Source organism: Microcaecilia unicolor, chromosome 9 (assembly GCF_901765095.1).
Source record: "Microcaecilia unicolor chromosome 9, aMicUni1.1, whole genome shotgun sequence".
Taxonomy (NCBI): Eukaryota; Metazoa; Chordata; class Amphibia; order Gymnophiona; family Siphonopidae; genus Microcaecilia; species Microcaecilia unicolor.
The window spans coordinates 11,187,142-11,202,569 of NC_044039.1; the positions used below are offsets into that span (position 1 = coordinate 11,187,142).

Here is a 15,428-nt window from a genome sequence, read left to right on the forward strand (position 1 = left end):
TATTCTTTTGCTGCGTTAAACGCTCGTTAGCGCTTAACGCAGCTTAGTAAAAGGGCCCCCTAAGGCAGGAAGAGGTTCCAAGCCTTCTCATCATCGGTTCCCTTAGAAAAATTACAAAATAAAGCCGATCAATAGAAATCAAACAAAATAAAACATGGAAAAGAAAATAAGATGATACCTTTTTTATTGGACATAACTTCATACATTTCTTGATTAGCTTTCGAAAGGTTGCCCTTCTTCGTCAGATCGGAAATAAGCAAATGTGTTAGCTGACAGTGATATACACATCTCCTACCCACCCTGCTAGACCATCTGTGAGGGACCGATATATACACTGTCAGCTAACACATTTGCTTATTTCCGATCTGACGAAGAAGGGCAACCTTCGAAAGCTAATCAAGAAATGTATGAAGTTATGTCCAATAAAAAAGGTATCTTATTTTCTTTTCCATGTTTTATTTCTATTGATTACCTTTAAAAGTGGACTAACACGGCTACCACACCTCTCTACTCAAAACAAAAGCTGCAAACCCATGCCACTCGATTAAAAAAGACAAAACGAGGTCCATATTTACACTGGCCAGATGAATGACTTTACATACGCTATAGAAAATTTGTGTCAAACACGCAAGATATTAGATCTCCACATAATGAAATTTTAAAATATACAATCAAATATTTTAAGAAATGTTCCTTCATAAGGAAAAAGACTATTTAGAAACTTCTAAAATGAAGGACAAAAAAAAAACCCTTTACATTTCACATGAAAAGATTCTGTAACGGCAGGGTATACTGTTTTTCTGTTCTATACGCCCCAGGAGTTCCTTAATACATTCACAAAATCTTCATCATCAGACATTCCAAGACTTAAACCTTCATAATAGTCTTCAAACTCGCAATAGGACACTTCATTGGGATTACTGCAGGCATCTACTAACGTTTCTAACAAGGAAGATTTAATATCGTCCTCTGTGGCTGTACCTATTAAAAACATTGTTAGATTAAAGCAAAATTTATAACTGTGGAAGAAATTAACTCAAACAACACATAGAAGCCGATTTAAAAATATACCAACCTCCAACAGAAATACTGCAGCCATTAAATTAAGTCACGGTCGTTTAGCAAAGATTTATTATTATTCTCCACGTAGAGGCTCTATTCATCCTCAATTACAAATAAATTGTTTCACCATATGAAAACTATTCAAGCTTTCAAACCCAGATTGATGCTGGATCACTGTAAACTCTCGTCAGATGAAGACCAGTTTAGGATCAAGTCTGCCCGTGTAATCAAAATATCCTTTCACATTTTAGCCAATGAAGAGCATTTCAGAGTGCAGAAGGAGCCTAATGGTTAGAGCAGTGGACCCGGAACCAGGAAAGTCTGAGTTCAAATCCCACTGACGACATTCCTTATGACCTTAGGTACGTCACTTCGCCCTCCACTGGCTCGGGTACAACGTTAGGGGGTGATGCAGAAAGCTAGGTCAACCCTTGCTAGCTTGCCTGCCACCTTCAGCCACATTCTCTGCCAATGAATTCCAACGTGCAATTAAACTCTAGAATTCGTTGCCAGAGAATGTGGTAAAGGCGGTTAGCTTAGCGGGGTTTAAAAAAGGTCTGGACGACTTCCTAAAGGAAAAGTCCACAGACCATTATTAAATTGACTTGGGGAAAATCCACTGCTTATTTCTGGGATAAGCAGCTTAAAATGTACTGAACTTTTTGGGACCTTGCCAGGTATTTGTGACCTGGATTGGCCACTGTTGGAAACAGGATGCTGGGCTTGATAGACTTTTGGTCTGTTCCAGTATGGCAATACTTATGTACTTATGCTCCACCCCAGTGCCAGCCATTCCCAGTTTTCCACTGTACCCATCCAGCCAGCTTAAGGAAGCCATTCTACCCTCCCAATGTGGTGCCTTCCTTCCCAAACACTGCCACCACCATCCTGCACACCTAGTCTGTTGCAGCTGGGGTTTGCACTGCATGGTTCTGTGAATGTGAACCATGCTATACTCAAACTCATGTGATGATCTTGCCAGACCCGAGACCAGCTCTGGAGCATGATAATCCCACGTGAAGGATAAAAGCAACAGGCAGACGTTATAAGAAAGCAAACAGTCTATTTACAATTCAAAGGCTCTCAGAGATTTAAACATCTGTGCCCGGCACGGCCATGTTTCGCCTGGAAACAGCTGCGTCAGGAACTCAGTTACCAGCTGGTGGAAAATTACAAACTTCGCCACGTCTAGTCCAACATATAAAAAGTTTTTTCAGTTACACAAACGCACCCAGAGGAAGGAGCATTGCTTTTAACCATTTTATCTGTGGGACCAGATGTGATGAAGCTTGTAGTTTTCCCACCAGCTGGTAACTGAGCCCCTGACGCAGCCATTTCCAGGCGAAACACGGCTATGTCGGGCACAGATGTTTAAATCTCTGGGAGCCTTTGAATCTTAAATAAAGACTGTTTGCCTTTTATAATGTCTGCCTCTTGCTTTTATCCTCAACGTTGGATTTGGTGGACCATTTGCCTTGTTGTTTTCTTTACACATGAAAATCCCAGACACTACAGCAAACTAACACCCTGGATTTCTCTTTAGGGGGGGGTCGATATTCAAAGTGATTTTACTGGCCAGAAATGACTCCTGGCTGGCTATATCGCCTGTTCGGGGCTAATTGCTAATTTTCAGTGGTACTTAACCGGCAGAACTGAAAACCTGCTATTTTGAGGGTGTTTCAGAGGTGGAGTCGGCACTTGGCCGATTAAATGCTGGTCAGCACTTATTGGCCGGGTTAACTGCATAAATAGGACCACATAAGTCAGTCCTATCTTTATACGGTAGCCCAGCATTTTTCAGCCAGTGTGCCCGTGCCACATTGGTGTGCTGCAGCTGACCCCCAGCTGTGCTGCGGGAGTTGAGCCAGCTTAATTTGTGCCAGAATGGAGTATGTTTTCTTGTCTCTAGCGGTTCTGTGGCAGGGAGCAGTGATTCTTACAGCCTGCTCACTAGAGACGAGAAAACGTTTAAAAGGTGCAAGGGCGGGTGGGGGAAGGGGTCGAGAGACAAGGTGAGATCCCTGGTTGCAGAAGGGGACAGGAGGAAGAGATGCTGGACTATTTTTGTGGGAGAAGATAAAATAAATGCTGGACTAATTTTGTGAGGGTGGGGGGAGGAGGGAAGTTAAAATGCTGGACTCTTTGTGACGGGGCGTACCTTGACAATTTTAGTGCCATATAGGTGTGCCGTGAGACGAAAAAAGACTGAAATTTTCTGCAGTAACCCACAGCCGGTTAAGTGTTGAGTGCTGAAGTACACTTAACCGGCTATGCATTAGCCGGCTCAGTGCTGAAGTGCACTTAACCGGCTATGCATTAGCCGGCTCAGTGCTGAAGTGCACTTAACCGGCTATGCATTAGCCGGCTCAGTGCTGAAGTGCCTGGGTTTAACGTCAGCAGCGTTCAGCAAAACACTGATCCCCCACCTAATGAATATCAGGCACCTGATGTACAAAGTGAACAATAGCCCGCAACCAGATAAGTACAGTTATCAATTACACTACAAATCTTTGTATGTATTGTTTTATGTTAAAAATAGTTATCAACACTAAATGCTTCCCACTGCCCACGTATGGAAGAAAAACAACTTCGGGTGGCTAAAAAAGTTTAAAACATCACCCCACTGATACAAATGGGGAAAAAGCCTCAAGGTGCTGCAGGATCCAACTCTGATCTCTCTAGCAACACTTACTCCCGTTGACCAGTTGCTGGTCTTAAGGGGACTCGTACCTCATCATAGGCAAAAAAAACCCAATATTTTTAAACATTAACTCAACGCTACGGAGCACCTACAATGCTTCCTAATCATAAAGAATGATGTCACTTTGTTACAAGAAGGTCTGAAACACTTAACTTCTTGTGTGGTGTTCTGCTCTTGATGATTGCCTCATTCCACTCTTCCTCGGCCGACGTTGGCCAGCGTTTCGCTGGAAAAAGCTGCGTCAGGGTCCTTTCAGGAAGATGGGTGCTTCAATCTACTATCGCACACAGTCAGGTCTAAAGGGCAAAGGCCCGACTGCGTGCGATAGTAGATTGAAGCACCCATCTTCCTGAAAGGACCCTGACGCAGCTTTTTCCAGCGAAACGCTGGCCAACGTCGGCCGAGGAAGAGTGGAATGAGAGCAGAACACCACACAAGAAGTTAAGTGTTTCAGACCTTCTTGTAACGAAGTGACATCATTCTTTATGATTAGGAAGCATTGTAGGTGCTCCGTAGCGTTGAGTTAATGTTTAAAAACATTGGGGGTTTTTGCCTATGATGAGGTACAAATCCCTTTGAGACCAGCAACTGGTCAACGGGAGTAAGTGTTGCTAGAGAGATCAGTTGGATCCTGCAGCACCTTGAGGCTTTTCCCCCATTTGTCACTATCAGTGGGGTGGTGTTTTAAACTTTTTTAGCCACCCGAAGTTGTTTTTCTTCCATACGTGAGCAGTGGGAAGCATTTAGCGTTGATAACTATATATTATACCTTATCCTACCACCACCTATTATGTTAAAAATAGCAAGATCTGTATTTTATTCGTTATGCTCTTTACCTGTTAGAACCTGAGGGTGTTTCCTTGCAGAGTAGAACTTAGTGATATCTGTCATAGACACACTGCCAGTCTTGCTGGGATCTAATTTCATGTAGACCTAATTAGGAATAAAAATGAAAGGCAAGAAACAATAACCCCAAAGTATTTGCGTTATTTCGTCAAAGGACAGAGTCACTGTGACTCCTATCATCCCCCTCCTCCCAATTATTTCTATTTAAACCAATGAAAGTTAAGAATATATAAACGACAATTTGGGTTTTTCATGAATTTTAATACTGTAATCTGTAGCGACCAACAGAGGTGCTCTGCTACCATTGCAGTCTCTAAATAAAGGCTAATACATACCAAGACCTTTATTAGGTCATCACCTATCAAATATAAAGTGAAGTTTGCCTCTGAGAGAGCTGGCCTGACCTGCTGTGAGTGGGAAAAAGAGGGGCCTGAGGAGTACGGACAGCTCCCAGTATAGTCAAATTAAGCACTTCCTGAATCATAAAGCACTGAAAGATATCTTTGGGGAAGAACTGTCCATAGAGATATTATTATTATTATTACATTTGTACCCCGCACTTTCCCACTCAAAGCAGGTTCAATGCAGCTAACATAATAATATGGATTACAGAGTATTGATAGACAAAATATAACTGGATATGTGTTGGGTAGATGGGTTCATAGGATTAGTTTGGATCATTTGGGTATGCTTGCTTGAACAGATGGGTTTTTAGTGATTTCCGGAAGGGTAGGTATTCGCTGATTGAGCGGATGGGTATGGGGAGGGCATTCCAGAGTTGGCTGCCTAAGAAGGGAAAGCTGGATCCATGGTAGGTTTTGCACTTGAGTCCTTTGCAGTTAGGGTAATGCAGGTTGAGGTAAGTTCGTGAAGTTTCAGACATGTTTCTGGTGGGAAGGTTACTCAGATTGAGCATATAGCCCGGAGATTCACCATGGATAATCCTGTGGATTAATGTGTGGACCTCGAAGTTGATTCGTTCTCTGATAGGGAGCCAGTGAAAGTTTTTCGCGAAGAGGTGTTGCGCATTCAAATCATGATTTGCCAAAAATGAGTCTTGCTGCCATATTCTGGGCAGTCTGTAGTTTTTCAGGATATAGGTCTTGCAGCCTAAGAAAATACTATTACAGTAGTCGGCGTGGGTAAGTACCGTGGACTGCACCAAGTTCCAGAATGTTTTCTGGGGGAAGATATGGTTTTACGCGTTTCAATATCCACATCATGTTGAACATTTTCTTTGTAGTGAGTTTTGCGTGATTTTCGAGCGAGAGATGATTGTCTAATGTCACTCCAAGTATTTTCAGGTTGACAGATATGGGGATTGTGATGTCGGAAAGTGTTAAGATTAGTTGGGAGGAGCGTGGAGTGTTGAGATAAGAGGATTAGGCATTGCGTTTTCTCCTTGTTCATTTTCATCATAAAGGCGTTGGCCCAAGAGGTTAAGATGTTCATGCCCAAGACTTACCCCTCAACTTACCATGTTGATTGATGCATTCCTTGTCCCTTACCCTGCCTAGTTCACGCTGTTAGTTTCTCCCCTCCTACTTACTTCTTTTATGCTTGCCTAAGCTTTTAAGTTTGTACTCTTATTTAATTCTCTGTAAGCCACATTGTGCCTGCATAAGTGGGAAAATGTGGGATATAAGAAACAAATAAATAAATAAATATTTTGTCGGAGATTTCTGTTAGATTAGATTTGAAGGGAATGAATATTACTCTCTTCTAGGGCATCTAAAGGGGTGATCTCATATTTACTCCACTCTAGCTTCATTAAAAGCTTGGGGGGAGAGGAGGGGGTAATTCTATAAATTGGCACCATAGTTTTGGTGCCTTGATGCAGGGTGGGGAGTCCAATTCCTTTAACCGTATCAAGACACCCTGATTCACTTATAGAAAACTTGCATAAACCCCACTGGCATGCGAAAAAGAATGCATGCCCGCTTATGCCAAGTGAATGGCAGTTGTAAGTGGGCACGCCTAGCTGCACATGTTGATGGTTGACATGCCGGTGTCCCATCCAGGTGTACACTCACCTGTAAAATATCCACTATGTGCCTGGGTGGAATTTTGGCAGTTAGGTGCATATGTGTACTGTTTACCAAATCATATATGGCTTATCACCCTCCTACATGCAACAACTAATTCATTTACCTTCACGTAATACAGTAAAACATCTAGAGAATACCTCACGGGCCATTAGTTCCTGGATACATGTTGGACCTCATAAAACTAGAAACAGTACCAGCCTATCCCGAACATTTAAATCTGCATTATCCAGACTGCAATGGACTTTGTTGATTCATACTGATGTTTCTTACATGCTTACTACTGTACTATGTATTTGAATTATTGAACTGGAGCCTACCTCTACGGTATTGTGTAAGCCACATTGAGCCTGCAACTAACTGGGAAAATGTGGGATATAAATGTGTTAAATAAATAAATAAATTATCCAAACTACAAAGGTCTTTCTTACAAATCAATCCTTGTCGCAGGCTTCAGATATCAGAGTACAGAACTTTGGAATTCTCTACCCGAGCAATTAAGGCACTTAGAAGATTATCTGAGATTCCGTAAATTACTAAAGGTTTTTCTTTTAAGTACTTATCTTATCAAAAGACAACAGAATAATGTTGCCGTCTCTCTTACATGTTTCAACGTAACCAGTACTCTCGCCTAGCTTCATGGCAAACACACAATTATTCCTAAAGTGTTATAATTATCTGACTATATCATATTTTTGATGTCTTTCTTGAATGCAAACCACTTTGAACCTGAGCTTGCTCGGGATAATGTGGGATACAAATGTTATTAATAAATAAATAAACCAACCATTATTCTCAACATTTATGTTTTATAAAATTAAGCCCTAAAAATTCTTTGACTACCCCCAACCCCTCAAAAAAAAATGTCACCCGTTTTAATCTCCCATTAATACTTTCCACTACGCAAAAATATTCCTTACTTTTCTAACAAATTCTTTCCGGTATTCATTCATTTCTCCAATTACGGCACGGGTAAATTCTCCATAATCAACTCGATCATTACAATTCTCATCCAAAATGGTCCATACAGATTCAAAGATCTAGAAGTCAGTGCGGAAAAAAAAAAAGCAACAATAAATTTTCAATCCAACAGAATCTGCTTCAGTGCCAATATATCCAAATAGTAACAGGAGCTGCTAACAAAGGAAAGAAAGCGCATGTCCCTCTGTAAGCATTTTAAGTCAGAGCTACATTTAACAACATGTCTCTAATTTTTCTAAAAGAATGTAAATTGAGATTTCCAGCTTTGACAAATATGACGTATCATCAGTGTACAGCAAAAGCGATTGTCGAGATGCTGTTCTGATGTACCTGCACTAAGGGCCCCGTTTACTAAGGTGCGTTAGCATTTTTAATGCACGTACAATTAGCCTGCGCTATCCGTGTAGGCACCTCTAGGGATACTGTAGGTGCGTACACAGTTAAAACATGGTTAATGCGCATTAAAAATGCTAACACGCCTATAACACAGCTTAGTAAACAGGGCCCTAACGGTTCAACCACTATGGTGGAAAGACACCAGTATTTAACCGAGTACATAGCTTCTGAAAATTGCCCTCCTGAAGCTTAGAGCGGATTACTTCTTTAACCAAGAGCCTTTCTTAAAAGGGGATTATTCTTAAACGGAAATATTTCCTATTCTGATATTTATGACGGGCATCGATACGCTGTTTTCATGTCTATATTTATTTGTACGGGACACGCTGAGGAAATAATCCAAATCAAGTATAGCGCAAGCTAAGGGCTCCTTTTACAAAGCAGCGGTAAAAAGAGGCCTGCGGTAGTGTGGGTGCATCGTTTGGGCATGCGTTGAGCCACAGATGGGGAAAAGGTCATTTTTTTAATGGGCCTACGCAAAAATTAAAACTAGCGTGCGCCTATTTTACAGCCTGAGCCCTTACCACCAGCCACTGACTTAGCGGTAAGGGCTCATGTGCTACCGGCGCGGTAACCAAGCTGCCGATTATTGTCGGGAACGCCCATCAGAAAATAGAAAAATATTTTCTACCGCAGTAAAAGGCCCCCTAAATGCGAAGAAGCCAATTCAATTCCCATAAGACTTCTTCACGTTCAGCGCACACTAAGGGGGTCTTTTACTAAGGCACGCTGGTGCTTCTAGCGCGCGTTAAAAATAGGCGCATGCTAAAGACGCCCATAGGAATACATTGGCGTCTTCAGCGTTTAGAATAGTAACATAGTAAATGATGGCAGATAAAGACCTGAACGGTCCATCCAGTCTGCCCAACAAGATAAACTCATTTACATGGTATGTGATACTTTATATGTATACCCGAGTTTGATTTGTCCTTGCCGTTCCCAGGGCACAGATCGTAGAAGTCTGCCCAGCTCTCTTCTTGTGCTAAAAGTTCTGAAGATTCTGGAATCCTAAAGAGTTACAAGATTCCGGAATCCCAGTTAGTAGCAAAATTCCATGTAGAACCCCAAAGAGTAACATAGTAACATATAGTAACAGTTAATGATGGCAGATAAAGACCTGAACGGTCCATCCAGTCTTCCCAACAAGATAAACTCATTTCACATGGTATGTGATACTTTACATGTATACCCAAGTTTGATTTGTCCTTGCGTTTCTCAGGGCACAGACCGTAGAAGTCTGCCCAGCTCTCTTCTTGTGCTAAAAGTTCTGAAGCTAATGTCAAAGCCCCTTAAAATTTACACTCAAGCCCATCCCTTTCTATTCAATCACGATCAGAGCGTAGACTGTAGAAGTGTGCCAAGCACCGGTTTTGCTTCCCAATTACCAGTGTCGCCACCCAATCTCTGCTAAGATTCCACGGAACATCCCTTCTAAACAGGATTCCTTTGTGTTTATCCCACGAATGTTTGAATTCCATTACCATTTTCATCTCCACCACCTCCCACAGGAGGGCATTCCACATATCCACCAACCTTTCCGTGAAAAAATACTTCCTGACATTACTCCTGAGTCTGCCCCCCTTCAACCTCAATTCATATCCTCTAGTTCTACCGCTTTCCCGTCTCCGAAAAATGTGCCTATTTTTAACGCGCGCTAAAAGCGCCAGCACGCCTTAGCAAAAGACCCCCTAAATCGGTAGTGCCGCTTTGTAAAAGGAGCCCTAAATATGCAGCTCGGCATGCAATCCCTTGTTCAACAAAAGCTTAGCATACTTGATACTTTTTTGGAAACATTTGTCTCTTAGATTGTAAGCTCTTTGAGCAGGGACCGTCCCTCTATGTTAAATTGTACAGCGCTGCGTAACTCTAGTAGCGCTTTAGAAATGTTAAGTAGTAGTAGTAGTAATTTTTAAGATACTAGAAAAAAAATACAAATTAACAGAACACAGTAACATAGTAGATGACGGCAGATAAAGAACTGTACAATCCATCCTGGTCTGCCCAACAAGATAAACTCATTGTATGAGCTACTTTGCATGTATACCTGACCTTGATTTGTCCTTTACATTTTCAGGGCACAGACTGTAGAAGTCTTCCCACCACTAGCTTTGCTTCCCAATTACCGGTGTTGCCACCCCAATCTACGCTAAGCTTCTGAAGCAGACAGCTTTTGAGAATGAGGCTCATTTTCAAAGCATGAAGACTTAAAAGTTACATAGGCCATTGAGACGTATGGGGGGGGGGGGGGGCCCAGCATTTTTAGTAGACTGGCCACACAGACATCCCAGAAGAGCAATTGGTCACCTAGAGGGCACTGCAGTGGACCTCACTTAAGAGGTCCTAGGTACACATCTCACTGTTGCCCCCTTCTGCTGTATAGTGAGCCCTCCAAAAACCTATTGTACCCAACTTTACACGTCTACAACAGCCCTTACGCCTGCGGGTGTCACCTATATGTACCTATATGTATTCACCCCCCCCCCCCCCCAATATTCAAAACTATTTAACTGGCCAGGAACTACTCCTGACCAGTTAAATAACACTTGAGCGCCTAACTGTGGATATTACACAACCTAACCGGTTTGGCTTGAATATTCAGCACAAACCGGCTATGTTGAGCAGTCAAAATAGGCCACTTAAACAGCTCCTTTTGACTGCAAAAATGTTAACCGGTTGGCGCCGAATATCAACGTAGCCGGTTCACTTTTTAGAGAGGCAAAACAAATGCAGATATTCAGTGTCTGTCGCCGGATATGGCCCGGCATTGAACATTTGGGTTTAACGCCGCCGGCGGTCCGCAAATGCGCTACCCGTTGCCGGCTGAATATCGGACCCTTAGTGATTTTTGGAGGGCTCACACGCTCCACCACAAGTGTATCCGTTAGAGCGGGATATGGGCCGAGCACTAGGCTACTCCTGGGACCTGCCTGCTGCTCTAACAGGACTGGCCATAACATCTGATGTCTATCTTTTGGCACTGGAAATTTCAATTTACTGCTGAACCCCTCACGCAAGTGATCCGTTCCACGATTCGATACAAAGGTCTTTTTTAAGACCATTTATAGACTATTCGCCAGTATTTCTTATTCTGGATCATCATTAGCTGTCTACCTTGGTATTTACTACTACTACTACTACTTAACATTTCTAGAGTGCTACTAGGGTTACGCAGCGCTGTACAAATTAACAAATAAGGACAGTCCCTGCTCAGAAGAGCTTACAATCTAAAGGACGAAATGTCAAGTTGGGGTAGTTTAGATTTCCTGAGAGGAGGTGTAGTGATTAGGTGCCGAAGGCGACATTGAAGAGGTGGGATTTGAGCAATGATTTGAAGATGGGTAGGGAGGGGGCCCGGCGTATGGGCTCAGGGAGTTTGTTCCAAGCTTGGGGTGAAGCGAGGCAGAAAGGGCGAAGCCTAGAGTTGGCGGTGGTGGAGAAGGGTACTGAAAGGAGGGATTTGTCAAGAGAGCGGAGGTTACGGGTAGGAATGTAAGGGGAGATGAGGGTAGAGAGGTAAGGAGGGGCTGCAGATCGAGTGCATTTGTAGGTGAGTAGGAGAAGCTTGAACTGTATGCGGTATCTGATCAGAAGCCAGTGAAGTGACTTGAGGAGAGGGGTGATATGAGTATATCGGTTGAGGCGGAAGATAAGACGTGCGGCCGAGTTCTGGATGGACTGAAGGGGGGATAGATGGCTAAGTGGGAGGCCGGTGAGGAGTAGGTTGCAGTAGTATTTAGACTCCTGATGCAGGCCTTTTGGCCGAAACACAACGGTTGTGTCGAGTCAAATACACTAATTAATAAAATTTGGTTTTAGCTTTACTGTGATCCAGTCTCTGGGACTCCTGGTTTTGTGCCCACTTTTCTGTTTGTTTTACAAAGTATCCTTGGGTCTTCTTTGAGTTCTCCACGCTTTGTGGATTCTCTATTATCTTTTGGCACCGCCCATGTCCCGCCCAAAACCACCCCCAACACACCCCCTTGAAATCTGGATGAACGGTGGAACAAAATGTCAAAAATCGGGCTGTTGAAAATGGCTTAGTAAAATGGCCCCTGTAACTGCTAAATTATCGCAAAGCCCTCAATGTGGTTCTGCACGACCACTTACTATATGGTTAACTGCATGGTATGTGCTTAAGACAGTTTAGTAAAAGGGCCCCATTAGAATTTAACAGAGTATCAGATCATCTGTTTTTTTAAAACAGAAAAAAAAAATTAAGAATGGCCCACAACCTGTTATTGGGGCTTAAGAAACGACCTTGTAGGTGGTTAGAAAAAAAGAAGCGAAGCTAAGCAATAGGAAGCCTCAGAATTTTAGGCAGAGAGGGTTATTGAAGACTAGGAAAAAATGCCCGTTTCTGAGCGCAATGAAACGGGCGCTAGCAAGGGGCCCCCTCCCTCTGTCCCTCCGAGCTACTTGCCTTGTTGGGGGTTGGCGTTCGCCTCGCGTTTTGGCCCTCCGAGTGTTATAGCTCCGCCCTCGACGTCATGACGTTTTGACGCGAGGGCGGTGCAGACCCTCCCTCCGTCCCTCCGAGCTATTTGCGTTGTTCGGGGTTCGCGTTCGCCTGGCGTTTCGGCCCTCCGAGTGTTATAGCTCCGCCCTCGACGTCATGACGTTTTGACGCGAGGGCGGTGCAGACACTCCAGGGCACACCGGACATCTCGGGCGCCTCAACTTCCGTGGAGGCTTCAGAACGTTGGGGTTGCCTTTTATATAGAGAGATACCTTTTCCGGAAGTTCTAAGTGAAAGTATTTAAGGGCTTCTTTGAAGTCAGACTTGCAAAGCAATCCATTTCCCTTCTTATCCTGTTGCCGGAAGAATTTTCCCAATCTTGTTACAGTGCGAACTCCTCTCTTACTCAATTTCTCCTTCACCATATCTGAAAAGGAAAAAAAAAAATTTCTGTGTTTTCTGTTTCTGCTGCAGTCTTGGACATACGAAGATTACAAAAGGAAAAAGCAGCTCCATCACATAAAATATAAAAAAAAAACAAATTATGCCACATGTGCTTACTTTGTACAGCTAGGAAGGTGGCCTTGTCATCAAGCTCCTTAGTGAGACCTTGCTGGTTTTCCATCAAAGTAGATCTGAAATGAATCAATCCATCTCTAATTATTTTATTTCACAATATACTTTTACTATGATGGAAACAAAACAGCCCAGCCCAGTGGTTCCCAAACTGTGTGACGCGACTCCCTGGTGCGAACTCTAAGGGGTGCCGTGGCGCATCGCTCCCCTCCCGCAGGTTTAGCATCTGCTTCTTCCCCTGCCGCCGCTGCAGCTTACGTATTCGGGCCATCCGTGAATCACAGAGGCATTGCGAGGGACTTCTCTCTGCCACGTCCGGCCCTCATAACAGGGAGTTGCATCAGAAAGGGCCGGACGCGGCGGACCGGGAAGGCCCCAGAGTACCCGTGTGAATCGCGGACGGCCCGAAAGCGTACGCCGCGAGCACTGCAGCGGCGGCAGGGGAAAGAGAAGGAAAACAGCAGCAATCCTGGACCTGCAGGAAGGAAAGGCAGCAAGCGATGCTGGACTTGGAGAAAGGCAGAGGGCTGCAGGGAAAGAGAGACCTATGTGGCTGGGGGGACGGGTGCCGAAATCCATGTGGCTGAGGGAGGTGCCACGGAGACCCATGTGGCCAGAGGGGGGGGGGCCATGAACCGAAAAAGTTTGGGAACCCCTGGCCCAGCTTATGCCCCCCTACTATAAACACAAGGTGCCTGAATGCGATATTTTAAATATTTGTGCTAATTCAATCAGGGGGTCTTTTACAAAGGCACACTAGCATTTTTAGCCAGGGGACACAAGATGAAGTTAGAATATGGTAGATTTAAAACAAACAGGAGAAAGTTTTTCTTTACTCAGCGTGTAGTTAGACTCTGGAACTCGTTGCCGAGAGAATGTAGTGACAGCAGCTGGCCTTACGAAATTTAAAGGGGGTGTGGACAGATTCCTGAGGGAAAAGTCCATTGAACATTATTACATTTTTTTTTGGGGGGGGGGAAACATGTACCCCATCATCCTATATTCCTTATCAAGACCTAATGATCCGAAAACATGAGATACTTACTTGAAAGAATCCAGAGCCTTGTCATCAATATCTATCAGTCGAAGAGTAAGTAACGGGTTCTGCTTAACACTGTCCGAAAGGTTAAGATGATCACAAGTCAAAAAGGTGAGATTAGCACCCTGTGAAGAACGGTGGATATCAAATATTGGCAAAAAAAGCTCAATATCGAATAAACAATACCCACCAACAAAAACACGAATGAAAGCGCCTTTAAAACACATCATACTTTTTATAGATATAACATTTATTTTATCTGAATATCCCTTTATTACTTATACATTCATCAAAAATTTAGACTATATAATTCTCAAAAATAATTTACTTTGACATACAATGAAGCTGTATGGAAAACCACATTACTTACCTGGAGCAGGTGTTCTTCATACACAGAAGGATGGAGGACCTAGACTTTTAAATTAGTCACCTTATTCTCTTTCCTTCTTACCTATATATATGTTCCATCTTTGCTTATACCCTATGCTGTCTATTAAAATGTTCTAGTACGTATTGTGTTGACATTGTAAGTAGTAACTATGCCATACTTTGAATATTTTTACTGCTGTAATTGTCTATTGCTCATGTTCGATTTATTCTTACTGTACACCGCCTTGAGCTAATTCCTTCAAAAAGGCGGTACATAAATCCTAATAAATAAATTAAATAAATGGGTGATGTCAGCCGACAGAGCCTGCACAGTAAAGCTGTCCTGTAGCCTTGAATTTGCAATGAAAGTTTTGAGCTTGACTGCTTGTGCAGGGTCGATTCAGTCCTTTCCGCTGCTTAATATGGAATTCAACTATAAGATGAGCAGGGAGTGTTATATGACGACTTCCATTTTGCTGTTCATGCTACGTCATGCAAGGTTCCATGTTTTAGGAGTTACGGACCAAGAAAGGGATCTGGGTGTCGTCGTCGATAATACACTGAAACCTTCTGCTCAGTGTGCTGCTGCGGCTCGGAAAGCAAATAGAATGTTGGGTATTATTAGGAAAAGTATGGAAAACAGGTGTGTGGATGTTATAATGCCGTTGTATCACTCCATGGTGCGACCGCACCTTGAGTATTGTGTTCAATTCTGGTCGCTGCATCTCAAGAAAGATATAGTAGAATTGGAAAAGGTGCAGCGAAGGGCGACTAAAATGATAGCGGGGATGGGACAACTTCCCTATGAAGAAAGACTTAGGAGGCTAGGGCTTTTCAGTTTGGAGAAGAGACAGCTGAGGGGAGACATGATAGAGGTATATAAAATAATGAGTGGAGTGGAACAGGTGGATGTGAAGCGTCTGTTCACGCTTTCCAAAAATACTAGGACTAGGGGGC

At 43.2% G+C, this 15,428-nt stretch overlaps 1 protein-coding gene across 5 annotated transcripts in view; it reads right to left on the bottom strand.

The window, feature by feature from the left end:
- Positions 1-450: 450 nt before the first annotated feature.
- The window catches only part of CAPS2 (calcyphosine 2), a 48,460-nt gene continuing 33,482 nt past the window's right edge, over positions 451-15,428 (bottom strand). For all 5 annotated transcript variants that reach the window (XM_030215148.1, XM_030215150.1, XM_030215149.1 and 2 more), the window contains 6 exons: positions 14,109-14,227; positions 13,049-13,122; positions 12,760-12,914; positions 7,575-7,694; positions 4,600-4,696; positions 451-981 (listed from right to left, as the gene is read on the bottom strand). In XM_030215148.1, the coding sequence (XP_030071008.1) occupies positions 806-981; positions 4,600-4,696; positions 7,575-7,694; positions 12,760-12,914; positions 13,049-13,122; positions 14,109-14,227 (741 nt within the window). In that variant the 3' untranslated portion in view covers positions 451-805. The remainder of the gene's footprint in view (positions 982-4,599; positions 4,697-7,574; positions 7,695-12,759; positions 12,915-13,048; positions 13,123-14,108; positions 14,228-15,428) is intronic.